The sequence below is a fragment of the Choloepus didactylus genome, chromosome 6, assembly GCF_015220235.1.
Source record: "Choloepus didactylus isolate mChoDid1 chromosome 6, mChoDid1.pri, whole genome shotgun sequence".
Classification (NCBI taxonomy): Eukaryota; Metazoa; Chordata; class Mammalia; order Pilosa; family Megalonychidae; genus Choloepus; species Choloepus didactylus.
Window position 1 is genome coordinate 124,238,824 of NC_051312.1, and position 15,634 is coordinate 124,254,457.

General features: G+C 38.0%; 1 protein-coding gene across 3 annotated transcripts in view; it reads left to right on the forward strand.

Annotated features, from left to right (window-relative positions):
- Window positions 1–15,251, forward strand: part of ATM (ATM serine/threonine kinase) — a 135,076-nt gene extending 119,825 nt beyond the window's left edge. For 2 of the 3 annotated variants that reach the window (XM_037841327.1, XM_037841328.1), the window contains 4 exons: window positions 8,780–8,894; window positions 9,633–9,696; window positions 12,907–13,043; window positions 13,152–15,251. In XM_037841327.1, coding sequence (XP_037697255.1) covers window positions 8,780–8,894; window positions 9,633–9,696; window positions 12,907–13,043; window positions 13,152–13,335 — 500 coding nt within the window. In that variant the 3' untranslated portion in view covers window positions 13,336–15,251. Of the gene's footprint in view, window positions 1–8,779; window positions 8,895–9,632; window positions 9,697–12,702; window positions 12,815–12,906; window positions 13,044–13,151 lie in introns of those variants that run through there. The other variant, XR_005217550.1, reaches the window with a different exon arrangement.
- Window positions 15,252–15,634: the final 383 nt, after the last annotated feature.

Genomic DNA, 15,634 nt, shown 5'->3' on the forward strand with positions numbered 1-15,634 from the left:
TGTCTCCTAGCTTCCAGTGGTTTTAGGCAATCATTGGCATTTCTTGCCTTGTAGCAGCATAACTCCAATTTCTGCCTCGGCCTTCCCATGGCCTTCTTCCCTCTGTGTTTGTGTCTCTGTTTCCAGATTTTCCTTTTCTTGGGATCCAAAAAGCCAACAACCCAGAAATGCCAAAGGGCATAGTCAGACAAAGCTCTAGCAAAAGGCTTCTCTCTCTGACTAAAGTACCAGAAAAGGGGCAGACTAGCAAGAGAGGAAATTTTTAGACTATAACCACTCAACTCCAGTCAGCCACCAAAGGAAAAACTGTAGCCCTGTCCCTACCCATGCAAACAAAGGCCAAATGGGGGGCGTAGACTTCCCATCCTCATCAGGCAGTAGTGAGGCACCCAGATCTGCCTGCCAGGGTAGAGTCAGAGAAGGCTGAGTAGAGTCAGGACCTTCACACCTACTGGGCAGTAATGATTCTTCCCACCCTGACTCCACGGTATCCTTGGAGACCATGTGGGGACCCTGGACTTCCACCCCCACCCAGTAATAACAGGTCACCCCTTCTGCCTGCCCAAGGTGCATCAGAGAAGGCCTAGTAGAGTGTCAGGACTTTCAGAACTGCCCAGCAGTAACAAGGCCACGCTGTATCCCTGATGTCAGTGGAGGCCACATGTGAAGCAGTGATGAGTATCCTACACTCAGCCAGGGTGGCATCAGCAGAGGCCCAGTGAGGAGCTGGGATTCCCATCCATGCCCAGCAGTAGCAAGGAGTCCCTTTCCCCCTCGGGTGTCCGTCGAGGTCAAATATGGTACCTGGACTTTTATGCCCACCTGGCAGTAACAAGGTGGTGATCCCCTTCTGCTGGAGTGATGACTCACGAAGCCAGCTAAAACAGAAGGTTTAAATAAGACCCCAAGTCTTGTAACATAAAACCCAAAAGTGTCCAGGTTTCAACTGAGAAATCACTTGTCACACCAGGAAATTTTCAACTTGAATGAAAAATACAGTCATCAATACTGAAATGACAAAGATTTTAAGGCAGCCTTCATGAACTTGCTTTGCGGTGTAGTTACAAGCATACTTGAAACAAATAAAAATATAGAAAGGCTCAGCAAAGAAGGGGGTTTCATCAAGAAATGGAAGACATAAAGGAGAACCAGATGGAAACACTCAAACTAGAAAATACAGTAATTAAAATACTCGATACACTCAACAGCAGAATGAGGGGACAGAAGTAAGAATCACACAGAACAATAAAAATTTCCCAGACTGAACCAAGAGAAAATAGACTTTAAAAAGAAAAAATGAATAGAACCTCCAGGATCTGTGAGACTAGAAGAAAATATCTAACATTCCTATCATTGAAGTCCTGGAAGGAAAGGAGAAAGGGGGTGGGGCTGAAAAAGTACTCAAAGAAGTAATGGCTGAAAATTTCCCACATTGGACAGAAAATCAGCAAGGTTATAGAAAAACATAACATCAACCAATAGATTCTAATTGACATTTATAGAACACTCCACCCATTGACAGTGGAATACACATTCTTTTTAAACACCTCTGGAACATTATACTAAGATAGACCATATCCTGGGCCATAAAGGAAACTTTAGCATATTTGAAGTAATTGAAGTGATCCAGATAATTTATTATCTGACAGTGAAACCAGGAATATGACAGGAAATACTTGGAAACTAAACCCCCTTCCAAATAATCCATGGGTCAAAGAGGAAGGCTCAAGGGGAAATTTAAAAAAAAAAAATTGAACTGAATGACAATGAAATACAACATATCAAAATTTGTAGAATATAGCTAAAGTAGTGCTGAGAGGGAAATTTATATTACTAGATGCTTGCATTGGAGAAGAAGAAAATTCTTAAATCAATAATCTAGGCTCCCAACTGAAGAACTTCTGAAAAGAGCAAATAAATCCAAAGCAAGCCAAAGGAAAGAAATAATAAAGAGAAGAAGTCAATGAAATTGAAAACATAAAAACAATAGAAATGCCATTGAAACCAAAAGCTGATTCTTTTGAGAAGATAATAATATTGACAAACCTCTATCAGGAATTAATGAAGAAAAAATGAGCACAAATACAAGTTACTAATATCAGGAGTAAAGCAGTTTACGTCACCACAGACCCTGCTGACATCAATAGGATAGTAAGGGACATACTACCAACAACTCTGCCCACATATACGTGACAACTTAGATGAAATGAACCAGTTCCTCAAAAAAGCACAAACTACTACAACAAACTCAATATGAAATAGGTTATTTGAATGGCCCTATAACTACTAAGGAATTTGGATTTGTAATTTTAAAACTCTCAAAAAAGACATCTCCAGGCCCAGTTGGCTTCACTAGAGAATTCTACGAAACGTTTATAAGAATTGACACCAATTCTACACTCTGCTCCAGAAAATAGAAGAGGCTGGAATAGTTCCCAATTTGTTTTATGACTACAAAACAAAGACAGTACAAAAATAGAAAACTACAAACATTATCCCTAATGAATATAGACACAAAATCCTTTTTAAAAAATAACAAGTAGAACTCAGCAATATGTAAAAAGAATTATATACCCTGACCAACTGGGGTTTATTTCAGGGATGTGAGATCCGATATTCAAAACCCATTCAGTGTAATCTACCATATTAGCCAGGTAAAGAAGAAAAATTATATAATCATTCAATTGATTCAGGAAGAGCATTTGACAAAATTCAACAACCATTCATGATAAAAACTCTCAAAAAAATAGGAATAGAGGGTGTGATGGTTTGAATCTATTATGTCCTCCACAAAAACTGTTTTTCTACTGCAATCCTGTGGAGGCACTCTTATTAATCTTTTTGATTAGGGTGAAACCTTTTGATTGAATATTTCCATGGAAATGTGACCCACCCAAGTATAGGTGAGAACTTTTTGATTAGATTATTTCCATGGAGGTGTGCCCCCACCCATTCAGGATGGGTCTTGATTAGTTCACTGGAGTATTTAAGAGAGCTCAGGAGCCGATAGAGATGACTGGAGATGCTTGGAGATGTAGGCAGAAGGACTTTTGGAGATGCTAAGCTAAGAGATGAAGCCCAGAGTTGCCCCAGAGAAGTTAAGAGAGGATCCCAGATGCTTAGAGAGAAATGCCCCAGGAGAACCAAGCAGAGGGCTGAGAGAGAGGAGTGAAGACAAAAGCCCAGAGACATTTTGGAGAAAGCCGTTTTGAAACACAACCCAGGAGCAAAGGACCAGCATATGGCAGCCACATGCCTTCCCTGCTGACGAAAGTGTTCCGGATGCCACCGACCATTCTTCAGTGAAGTTATCCTCTGGTTGTTGTCTTCGACACTTTTATGGCCTTTGAACTGTAAATTTGTAACCTAATAAATCCCCTTTATAAAAGCCGATCTGTTTCTGGTATCTTGCATAATGGCAGCATTAGCAAACTGGAGCAGAGGGGAACTTTCTCCACTTGATGAAGAGCATCTACAGAAAACAGCTAGCGTTACCCTGACCAGTGAAAGGCAGAATTCTTTTACCCTAAGACTGGAAACAAACCAAGGATGTTTTGTTTCCTAAGACTGGAAACAAACCAAGGATGTTTCCTAAGACTGGAAACAAACATAAAGATAGAAGTTTTAGCTTGTACAATAAGGGAGAAAAGGAAGAAAAAGATCAGAAAAGAATAATAAAACAGTCCCTGTTTGCAAAGGACATGATTGTCTAGGTAGAAGATCCCAAGGAATCTACCAAAAAACAAAACAAAACAAAACAAAAAACCTTCTAGAACTTAAAAGTACATTCTGCTAATTTAGTGTATGAGATAAACATACAAAATTAAATTGTATTTCTATATCCTTGCAATGAACTTATAGATACCAAAAATAAATACAGTACTGTGGACAATCATTCAAAAAAAATGAAATACTTAGGTGTAAATCTAACAAAATATATACAGGATGGAGCACTAATGGAAGAAATCAAAGAAGTGTGAGGAAAGGAATCAGTCTACCCTATTCCAAGACTTACATTGCTGTGGTAATCAAGGCTGTATAGTTGGCAAAAGAATCAACACACAAATCAATGGAACAAAATAGAGAACCCTGGAACAGACACAAGTACAGACAGATGGCTTTTGATAAAGGTGCAGAAGCAATTAATAGGAGTACCTTTTCATCAATGAAGCTGGAGCAATTGGAAAAAAAAAAAAGCTTGACCTAAACCCTCACACCTTAGACAAAAATTAACTCAAGTGGATCTTGGACTTAAATGTAAAATATATTAAAACTGTAAAACTTTTAGAAAAAAAATGTAGAATATCTAGGGCTAGGCAGAGTTCTTAGACTTGACAGTGAAAGCACTTTCCACAAATGGAAAAATTGATAAATTGGGCTTCACCAAAATTAAAAATGTTTGCTTTGCAAAAGACCCTGTTAAGAGGATAAATTATAAACTGAGAGAAAATATTTGCAAACCACAAATTCAGCAAAGGACTGGTATCTAGAATTTATGAAAAACTCTCAAAACTCAAGTTAACAAAACAACAATCCAGTTATAAAATGGGTAAAAGGCATACACAGAGGATATACAGATTACAAGCACATGAAAAGATGTTCAACATTATTAGCCACTAAGGAAATGTAGTGAGTTATCACTACACAACTATCAAAATGACTGAACTAAAACTAGTGACACCACCAAATGCTGACAAGGATGTGGAGAAACTAGAGATGGTGAGAATGTAAACTGGGCAGTCACTCTGGAAAACCGTTCGGCAGTTTCTTTAAAAACTAAACACGCCAGTAGTATACAAACCAGATATTGTACTCCTTGGCATTTATCCCAGAGAAATTAAAACCTATGTTCACACAAAAGCCTGTAGAGCTTTTTTTTTTTTGTATGGCAGCTTTATTTGTAATAGCCCAAAACTGAAAACAACCAGACATTCACCCAGTGAATGTCTAAACAAACTGTGGTATATCCACACCATGGAATACTGTCCAGTAATAAAAATGAATGAAGTATTGAGAGGACTCGGGCAAGATGGCGGCATAGAGAGGAGTGGAAGCTAAGTAGTCCCCCTGGAACAACTACAAAAAAACAGAAACAACTAGTAAATAATCCAGAATAACTGCGGGGGGGACAAACGAGACCATCCATTCATCATACACCAACCTGAATTGGGAGGAATGCCCGAGAACACAGCATAAAATCTGTAAGTAAAACCTGCGGAACCAGGTCGGGAGACCCCCTCCCCCATAGCCCGAGCTGCAGAGTCGCGTGGTGCCACAGAGAAGCTCTCTCCCAGCAAGCGAATATAGCTCAGCTGAGCTCCAGTTGGGGTTTTAAGTAGCGAGTGTGAACTGCTCACTACAGGTACACATCCCCAAAAAACAGACAGAGGCTTTGGGTGACGACTGACCTGGGAGAGCCAGAGGGTCGCCTTGGACTGGGTCTGAAGGGGACTATCTGTTTCTTTTTTGGCTCAGTGGAGAAAGCCCCAGCCATTTTCAGTTTCCAGGGCTGTGACTCGGGGAAGGGTGGAGACAGCACAAGCAGAGAGCGAGACCACTGAAATGCTAATGACCTCCACCTGGGGGGTCTGTCTTCTCTAGGAGGAAAGGGGTGGGGCCCTTTCCATTCAGAACCAGACCCCAGAGCCTGGGGGAACACGGCCATACCTCCTCACACCAGTCAAGAATTATAGGCTAACAGGCGCCACCTGCTGGGCAGAAAAGCACAGTGACCCGAGGCATCAAAGGGTGGAGCAATTTTCTAAGACACACCCACAGGGAAACCAGTTACTGAATATTTCTTCCCTCTGGGACCTGAGCCTGTTCTGGTCTGGGAAAACCTGACTTGGATAACCAAGGAAACCATGCCTAGACAACAGAAAATTACAACCTACACTAAGAAAAACAAAGTTATGGCCCAGTCAAAGGAACAAACGTACACTTCAACAGAGATACAGGAATTTAAACAACTAATGCTAAATCAATTAAAAAAGTTTAGAGAAGATATTGCAAAAGAGATAGAGGCTGTAAAGGAAGCACTGGACATGTATACGGCAGAAATCAAAAGTTCAAAAAACCTACTAGTAGAATCTATGGAAATGAAAGGCACAACACAAGAGATGAAAGACACAATGGAAACATACAACAGCAGATCTCAAGAGGCAGAAGAAAACACTCAGGAACTGGAGAACAAAATACCTGAAAGCCTACACGCAAAGGAGCAGATGGAGAAAAGAATGAAAAAATATGAGCAACGTCTCCGGGAAATCAAGGATGAAACAAAGTACAATAATGTACGTATCATTGGTGTCCCAGAAGGACAAGAGAAGAGAAAGGGGGCAGAAGCAATAATAGAGGAAATAATTAATGAAAATTTCCCATCTCTTATGAAAGACATAAAATTACAGATCCAAGAAGCGCAGCGTACTCCAAACAGAAGAGATCTGAATAGGCCTACGCCAAGACACTTAATAATCAGATTATCAAATGTCAAAGACAAAGAGAGAATCCTGAAAGCAGCAAGAGAAAAGCAATCCATTACATACAAAGGAAGCTTAATAAGACTTTGTGCGGATCTCTCAGCAGAAACCATGGAGGCAAGAAGGAAGTGGTGTGATAATATTTAAGATACTGAAAGAGAAAAACCACCAACCAAGAATCCTATATCCAGCAAAGCTGTCCTTCAAATATGAGGGAGAGCTCAAAATATTTTCTGACAAACAGACAATGAGAGACTTTGTGAACAAGACACCTGCCCTACAGGAAATACTAAAGGAAGCACTACAGGGTGATAGAAGACAGGAGTGCGTGGTTTGGAACACAATTTTGGGAGATGGTAGCACAACAATGGAAGTACACTGAACAAAGGTAACTATGAATACGGTTGAGAGAGGAAGGTGGGGAGCATGTGAGACACCACAAGAAAGGAGGAAAGATAACAACTGGGACTGTGTAACTTGGTGAAATCTACAGTATTAAACAATTGTGATAAAATGTACAAATATGTTCTTTTACGAGGGAGAACAAGCAAATGTCAACCTTGCAAGGTGTTAAAAATGGGGAGGCATTGAGGGAGGGATGTAATCAGCATAAACTAGAGACTGTAACTAATAGAATCATTGTATTATGCTTCCTTTAATGTAACAAAGGTGATATACCAAGGTGAATGCAGATAAGAGGGGGGGATAGGGGAGGCATGTTAGACACTTGACATTGGTGGTGGTGTCTGATTCTTTATTCTACTTTGATTTAAGGTTATTTTTCCTTTTGCTGCTTCCTAGCTGTCATTTTTTTGTTTCCTCTTTCTTTTGCCTCTCTACCTTCTTTGACTCTCCCTCCTGCCTTGTGGAAGAAATGTAGATGCTCTTGCTTAGTATGAGCAGAATGTTCAATTAGGATGAACTTAAATGTTTGGAAATGAACAGGGGTGTTGGTAGCAAGATGTGAGAATAACTAACAGCGCCGAATGGTGTGTGAATGAGGTGGAAAGGGGAAGCTCAGAGTCATATATGTCACCAGAAGGAAAGTTGGAGGTCAAAAGATGGAAATGTATAAAACTGAATCCTATGGTGGGCAATGTCCACGATCAACTGTACAAATACTAGAAATCACTTCATGAACCAGAACAAATGTATGACAATACAATTAGAAGTTAATAATAGAGGGGCATATAGGGAAGAACTATATACCTATTACAAACTATATACTACAGTTAGTAGTATTTCAACATTTTTTCATAAACAGTAACAAACGTACTATATCAATACTAGGAGTCAACAATTGAGGGGGTTTGGTTAGGGATAGGGGAGGTTTAGAGTTTCCTTTTTTTCTTTTTTCATCTTTCACTTTATTTCTTGTCTGGAGTAATGAAAAGTTTCTAAAAATTGAACAAAAATTAAGTGTGATGGATGCACAGCTGTATGAGGGTACCCAGGGGCAAGTGATTGTACACTTTGGATCTTTGGATAATTGTATGGTATCTGAACAATCGCAATAAAAATGAAAAAAAAAAAAAAAAAGAGCCTAAAAAAAAAAAAAAAACGAATGAAGTATTAATACATAAAACAACTTGGATGACTCTCCAGAGAACATAAAATTAGCTGAGTGAAAAAAAGCTAATCCCAAAAGCTTGCATACTCTATGATTCCATTTATATAACATACTTGAAATGGCAAAATTATGGAAATGTAAAACAGATCGGTGGCTACCAGGAGTTAAGAACTGGGAAGAGGAGAGTCATGGGAGGGAAGTGGTTGTGGCTATAAAAGGGCAACATAAGGGGCCTTTGTACAAGGTGATGGAAATGTTCTCTACCTTGACTATTTCAGTCACTATACTAGTTGTGATACTGAGTTTTGCAAGATGTTACCATTAGTAGAAAGTGGGTGAGGGGTATGTGGGATGATCATTCTCTACATCTGTATGGGAATCTATAGTTATCTCAAAATTTAATTTAGTAAAAATAATTCTAAATACACACATGCATACATATTTCTACATTTAAATTCTACCAGCCATTACTTCATTTATAAAAGTCATCCTTTAATCTAGATTTCCTAATTACATCAGGAAGGTAGTTATGTTTTTTTAAAGGAAGGAAGATCTCATAGACAATCATGAAGATGAAGAAGCAGGCAGTGCAGAAATAGAAAACTTTATGTTCCTGTACTAATAGAATAAAGGTTACATGTTATTTGGTGCCTTTCAGAGTTCACATGCCAGTTGGAAAGGAAGCAGATTAACTGTCAAATCTCCTAACATCATTGTATATTTTACTTAGGGGTTGCTTTTGAACAGGGTAAAATCCTTCCTACTCCTGAAACAGTTCCTTTTAGACTCACCAGAGATATTGTGGATGGGATGGGCATTACTGGTGTGGAAGGCGTCTTCAGAAGGTAAGTGATGTAAAGAAAGGGAGGGCAGAGTTTTGGGTATCAAACTATTTGGATTAAAGATTTCAGTAGATTATAGAATTTAATGCTAGAATTATATCCTAGTGCTTTATCTATGCCAAGGAAAGATCCTGGGTAAAAGCAGTAATAGATTCCCCATCCCTCAAGCCACCTGGGACCTCAATATAACATACATGCTCTCATTGTTAACCTCCTATGGAATCGACTCCACTTTACCTTAATACCTCTTTCTTAGCTGTGTTTCATTTTACTGACCAGAATGACTATTGGGGTGCCCATTTTGGGGGATATAAAACCAACTACATTTTTATATTAAAGGAGCTTATATTCATTTATGAGTTCTTGCTAAAAGAGCTTTGCAGTTCTCTTAGTTTTCCCAACTTGAATCTATGTACTCAAAAAACTTTTATTAGGGCAGATTCCAGCCAAAATAAGCTAATAATTATAACAGTAATCGAAGACTTAAGAATGTCTCATAGGAATATTGTGTTATCCTCATAAATGCTAAGCATATGAAGTATTCACATAGATATATATTTGTATTCATTTCAGAAATATCTATTGAAAGCTATTTCTGCCAAGGTCTGTATTATTTGAGATATAAATTTGTAAATTATTAACAAAGAATAGTCTCGGCATACTACATGCGAGTATATTTAAAGATACATTAAAACCATTGGTGTGTAACGCAATCCATATTTATAATGTGTTTGACTCTAGATGCTGTGAGAAAACTATGGAGGTTATGAGAAACTCTCAGGAAACCCTGTTAACCATTGTAGAGGTAAGTGTATATATGTTTATAAGGAAATTTTATTCCTCTACTGATAGACCATGTATCTTGTTAGGGAAGTCACTGATTAGAAGATAATTGCTTCATTCTAATACAGTGGGATGATGCTAGGCAGCAGAAGGAGGAGTTGACACACTAAGCATTTTTATACACCAAAAAGTCCCCTCAAGTTTTTCAGAATATTTTAGTGTTGTAAGTAATCTCTAGTCGTTAATACAGAAATCAGCATTTTGACATCTTAGATATTCCTTATGGTACTGTTGTTTTCAGAATGGTTTCCATTGAGGTTTAAGAGAGATCAGTAAATTATTTCTCCTTTTTCCCTGCCCAGGTTCAGAACCAATTAGTCCAATAGATGGAGATCAAAATGTCAGTATTGTTATTGGAGGAACATGGCTTGAGGGAGAGAGGGACTGGCTTGCTGCTTTTGCTCCTTCGATGCCTCTCTTCTGTTTCAACCATGGAACAGCCCACCGGCAGAGATTTGGGCCTGCAGAGCATACACACTTAATCAGTATCTCTGCCTCGTGTTGATCCAGGAAAGAATGTCAAACAGATTTCCGGTTCTTATGACATTACCTCTACCCAGCAAGAACTGTATACCTGTGGTGGTTATTCACCACCCTGGTAAGGGATGTGCAAGAGATCAGAAGTATTTCCTCCATTAGGAAACATGGGAATAGGATAAGCATTCCTTCCTTATATTCTTCAGCTTTTCCTTCCTTTAAACTTCTGGACCTGGCTGCATATTAGAATTACCTATACTGCTTATAAAAAATATTGATGCTGACCAAATTCCAAGCAGATTTCTAGGGATGGGCATGGGCTTTTGTATTTTTTAAAAGCTCTTTCTACCATGCAGCCAAGGTTGTTATTCTAGTCAATCTAATCACTGCCTCAGTTCATTGGCATTATCCATTAAGCCTCTGGTCAACATAGGTGGGGCTATGTTATATCCCTTGGGGGATGAAATGAACAGTCTGTCAGAGTAGTCCTGTGTCCACCATTATAAAAGCCTCTTTACAGATCTTCTTTGGACTACTGGTGACAACGTGAATTTTGCTATAAGAGAGCTCTGAAATGGGTCCAAATAGTATATTGATAAAATTAAATCCAAGGTTATGCTAGTCCCAAGGCTGAAAATTCATTCCCTTTTCCATTTTAAATTATATTCGTACATGTTATCATTATTACAGTTTTCCAATAGTTCTGCATTAAGAATAAATGATAACATGGATGCCTCAATAATATAGAAATTAAAGTCCAAAATCAAATATCTTGTCATTTTGCCTATGACAAAAATAGCCCAAAGTTTTCAAATTAAGTTGCAAAGAAATTTAATGTGTTCCCTATATTTTATTCTTTTTCATCTGTCAGAAAGTTTTCTTTTAAATGTCATGGTAGATTTGGGTCTTCCTTCAGTAGCTGTATCCTAAGTTAACACTCACTGGAATGGAGTAGTTCTTTCAAGGCCTCAGAAGTTCTGTTAATTTAATGCCAAGTTGCTTATGAGCCTAATTCTTTAAAGAGCAGTAGGAGATCAAGTTAGAGAAGTTACAGTCACCAGATCACACAGGGATTCCTATTGTATTATAAAGACTTGGATTCTACTCTGTGTGAAATGAAAGCTATTAGAGGGTTTTGAGCAGAGAAGTGACTTTGATCTCCACCTACGATAACTATGTCACTTATAAATTCACCTTCTAATGCTTTGTGTGTTTCACACTGATCTACCTGATCTTCCTTCTGTAAATCTGTCCATATTTCCTGAAATCACTTGCTATGGTTGTCCCAGTCTTCAAGAGTGGTTTCCCACTTGGCTTGGTCTTTCTGTCTTCTACTTTAAGAGCATGCTTCTCAGTAGCATCCAGGGTCCCAATCCTCTGGGATGTCATTCCAGTCTCCTTTTTTGGATTCATTTCTTTTTCTCTGGTGGATTTCAGTGTACCTCAGTCACTTTCTAATCTGATAAACAATTAAAACATCTCCCTGCTTCCTAAATCCCTCTTTAGGAGCACTTTAACTGGGATGCATCCTCCTTTCCCTCTCATTACATTTGTCTCTCTTGGCCTTCAAAGATCTCATTTTCCTTTCCACAATGGGCCATCCTGTCCTCCGAGAACTCGTCTACTAAGGCTATCTCTGGAGACAATTTTGGTGTCACAACTGAGGGGAAAGAGTACTACTGTCATCTAGTGGATAGAGGGCAGGCATGCTGCTCGACATCCTGCAGTGCACAGGACAGCCCCCCACAACACAGAAGTATCCAACCACAAAATGCAGGAGTGCCAAGAAACCCTGCTCAAGCTTAATCAAACTATAGTTAAAACTAAAGCATATGTCAAACCACATGCATATAAGTTTAATCCTTCAGTTTTTAATGGCCCTGGAGGATGCTCAAAACAGCATAAAAAAATGACCACATGGCCTGAAAAAGTTTTGTGCTTATAAACACCAGAGACAGTTAGTTGTTCCAAACTGCCAACGTCAAAAAATCCCACATTACTTCATTACTAAAATTTAAGACCGAGAGCCAGTTGTTGTGGCCATGCCAGTTATTTTGGTACTCAAATTCTGCTCCTTACGTATATCTCAAAATCTCAACCACAGCATCATATCTCAGGGTTTTGAGAAGGTTTCAGTGAATTATTCAATAAATTATTGAATCAATAATCAATAAACCCTTATTTTCCTCTTCCAAGTTTGGAACTAATTGAGAGAAAAAGAGAGCCACAGGAGTTGGATTGGAGATCAAAATGTCAGCTTTATTCCTGATTGAACTGTTGGAGAACAAGGCTTAGGAATGAGGTACAGATGGCCTTGCTAGTACTCTCCAACTCCCATAACCTAACCTATGTTTTGGGACAGCCCACCTGAGGGAGAATAGGGGCCTGCAAAGCATATGTCCTTACCCAGGATCATGCTGGTTGAGAGGAAAAAGAGAAGAAAAGAAAGTGACTAGTGCATACCTTATTTTAATAGACTATTTTCACCCAGTCAGGAAACATGCATCAAGGAAGATCACTCCCCAACTATGGAGAAGAATGATTAAGGATGTGGTAAGAAGCCAGAGCACTAGGCTAGTAGTTCCCCTACAAGGAAACATGAGGCATGTGCAACAACGTCCCCATCCCCACTCCCAATCAATTGCCATGTGAATGGCCTATGTTAGTTTTGTAATACTGGTTCTCCTCTATTTAGGTCCTCTTATATGATCCTCTGTTTGACTGGACCATGAATCCTTTGAAAGCTTTGTATTTACAGCAGAGGCCAGAAGATGAAACTGAGCTCCACCCCACCCCGAATGCAGGTGACCAAGAACGCAAACGAAATCTCAGGTGAGCACATATTTTGGGAAGGGCCTATTGTCAGTTAATCAGATTTTCTTATTCTCAAGGCCCTTTAAACTCTTCCATTCATTAAAACCTTTGTATTTTTGTCATTAGTGATATCGACCAGAGTTTCAATAAAGTAGCTGAACGCGTCTTGATGAGACTGCAAGAGAAACTGAAAGGAGTAGAAGAAGGAACTGTGCTCAGTGTGGGTGGACAGGTGAATTTGCTGATACAACAGGCCATGGATCCCAAAAATCTCAGTCGCCTTTTCCCAGGATGGAAAGCTTGGGTGTGATCTTCAGCATATAAATTATCCTTGAATTCAACCTCTTAGAAATCAGCTTTTTTTTTAAATCCACCCACATATGTGGAATAGGTATTAGTATTGAACTACATGAACTATTGTATATACTGTTTAATATTCATTTTGAAATCTGATTCAGTTATTACACAAAGATGCTTTGATAATCTCAAGGGACATTTCTTCCCTCATAGTTTAGAAATAATTGTCATTCATACTATATTTCAAGGCAAAACTTTTGTATTTCTTCTCAGGTACATACTTGTGTCATTTTCAATAGAATCACTAATATATGCATTAGCCGAAAACAGTGGTAGCAAGAGTAGTGCGGGCACATTGGTGACAGTTTTCCCATTAGTGTTAAAAAGAACAAATAAGTAAACTGCTAGTTTTGAAGTGACTTTTAATTACAACTTCTTTCTCAAATATTACATATGAATGATGAGTGCTTTGATAATTGATATATAAAAAGAAAAAAAAGTTAACTTAATAACCAGCTCCTTTATATTATGGTAAAGCTCACCTACATTAAAAATAAGAAAAAATGTTGAAAACATAATAGTGTTTAAGATGTGTGTTTGAATTTTCAGTAGCAAAATCACCAGTGCTGCCGAAAAATGAAGTTATGTTATAGAGAACAAAGAGACAGTGAGTGTGGTTACTATTTTTAAAAAAAGTATATTGACCTTCTCTTTCTATCTTCTTTATCTTTTAATCCCTTCTGTATTTTCCATTATTTTGTCTTCTGTGATGCCATCATGGTGGTTTTTTCATATGTCTTCTATTTCATGAATTCTCTCTTCATTTGTATATAATTTCTTTTTTTAACCTATGCATTGGGTTTCTTCTTTCAAAATTGTTTTTAATTTCTAGCTATGTATCAGTCTTCAGTTACACCTATTTGTTTCAGCTTTCTAGTTTTTCTGTTTTTCATTGTTCAGTTCCTTCTTTTATGTCACTAATCATTTTAAGCATTCTTATTTCATGGTTTATCTAATATCTCTATTAAATGAGTTTCTTGAGCATCTAATTCTGCTGTTAGTGTCTGTTAATTCTTGTTTGTCAATTGTTTACCCAGGTCTTCTGTAATTTTGAAATGTGAGTTTATTTCAGGCAGGCTTTATCTGTGAGAATCCTAGGTGACTTGGGTTAAGAGTAATCCTTCCAGATAAGTTTTATGTCAGCTTATATCATGTATCCAGGGCAGTCACTGACACAGGACCACTCTCATTTTAATTTTGTTAGTTGGGAGTTTCCAGACCTCAGGCATAGTATAAATTTGAAATCCAAATCTACCTGAAAGCAGGTCTGTGATAATAGATTCTTAGAGGAGAAGGCTCTCCCAAGCCAAGGCATTGTTGTCATCACATACAAATTCCAGGAATGCTTTCTTATGACACTTCCAGTTTAATTCATGTTTTCTATCAAATTACTAATATGTGCCATGGAGGTTGGGGAGGAATAGGGGAATAATTGGGGAAGGTGAAGAAAGAATAAGGGATATAGGCCACTTAAGGTGTGGATTTGTTTTCAGGGGTGTAGATTGTGAACTGGAACTCAGTTACTTTTAATTGGTAGATATATAAATTGAAAGTCATTATAGTATATGCTTAAAATATATGCACTTAGAAATGCTAAGAATTTAAATATGGTCTAAAGAAAATGAAGAACAAAGAAGAAACACTGTGGATATCTTAAGAATTAAAATAGGCTAGACTTTTAAAAAGTAGAAAGCTAGTATACTGGTTTCAAATATAAAGATCTGTGTGCCATTTCAAGTACTTTAATTGCATCTTAATGAAATTGTATATTTTATATAGGTTTATTTTAGTGCTATTGAATGTATTTGCTTATACTGTTACCTAAACCTATTATAAAATATTTTTTGAATAAATAATTCCAAAATAATATGTATGCTAAGACTCGTTCATTTTATTCAAATAGTTGGGTATTCTGTGTTCCAGGCATGGAGCTAGGCCCTCGGGAAATACAGTGAGCAGGGCAGCCTCAGTCTGGGGAAAATAGGCAACTCAGAATGCAGTGAAGCCTGAGACACAGAACCAGCCTGAAACGTGCTGCATCTCAATCTAAATATTCTGTCAGTTTTATTGAATTATCCTACCACAGAAAGACAAATGGACGTTCATTGTTTTGATTTAGAAAGTAGTCAGTCGGCACTGGAATGTGGCAAATACAAACATCCTGATATCCTAAATATGAAGTTTGTATTCCACATACATATCATAGTTTTTAATAAATAAATTTAAACCTCTTCAGAGTTTCAGGCTCTTTT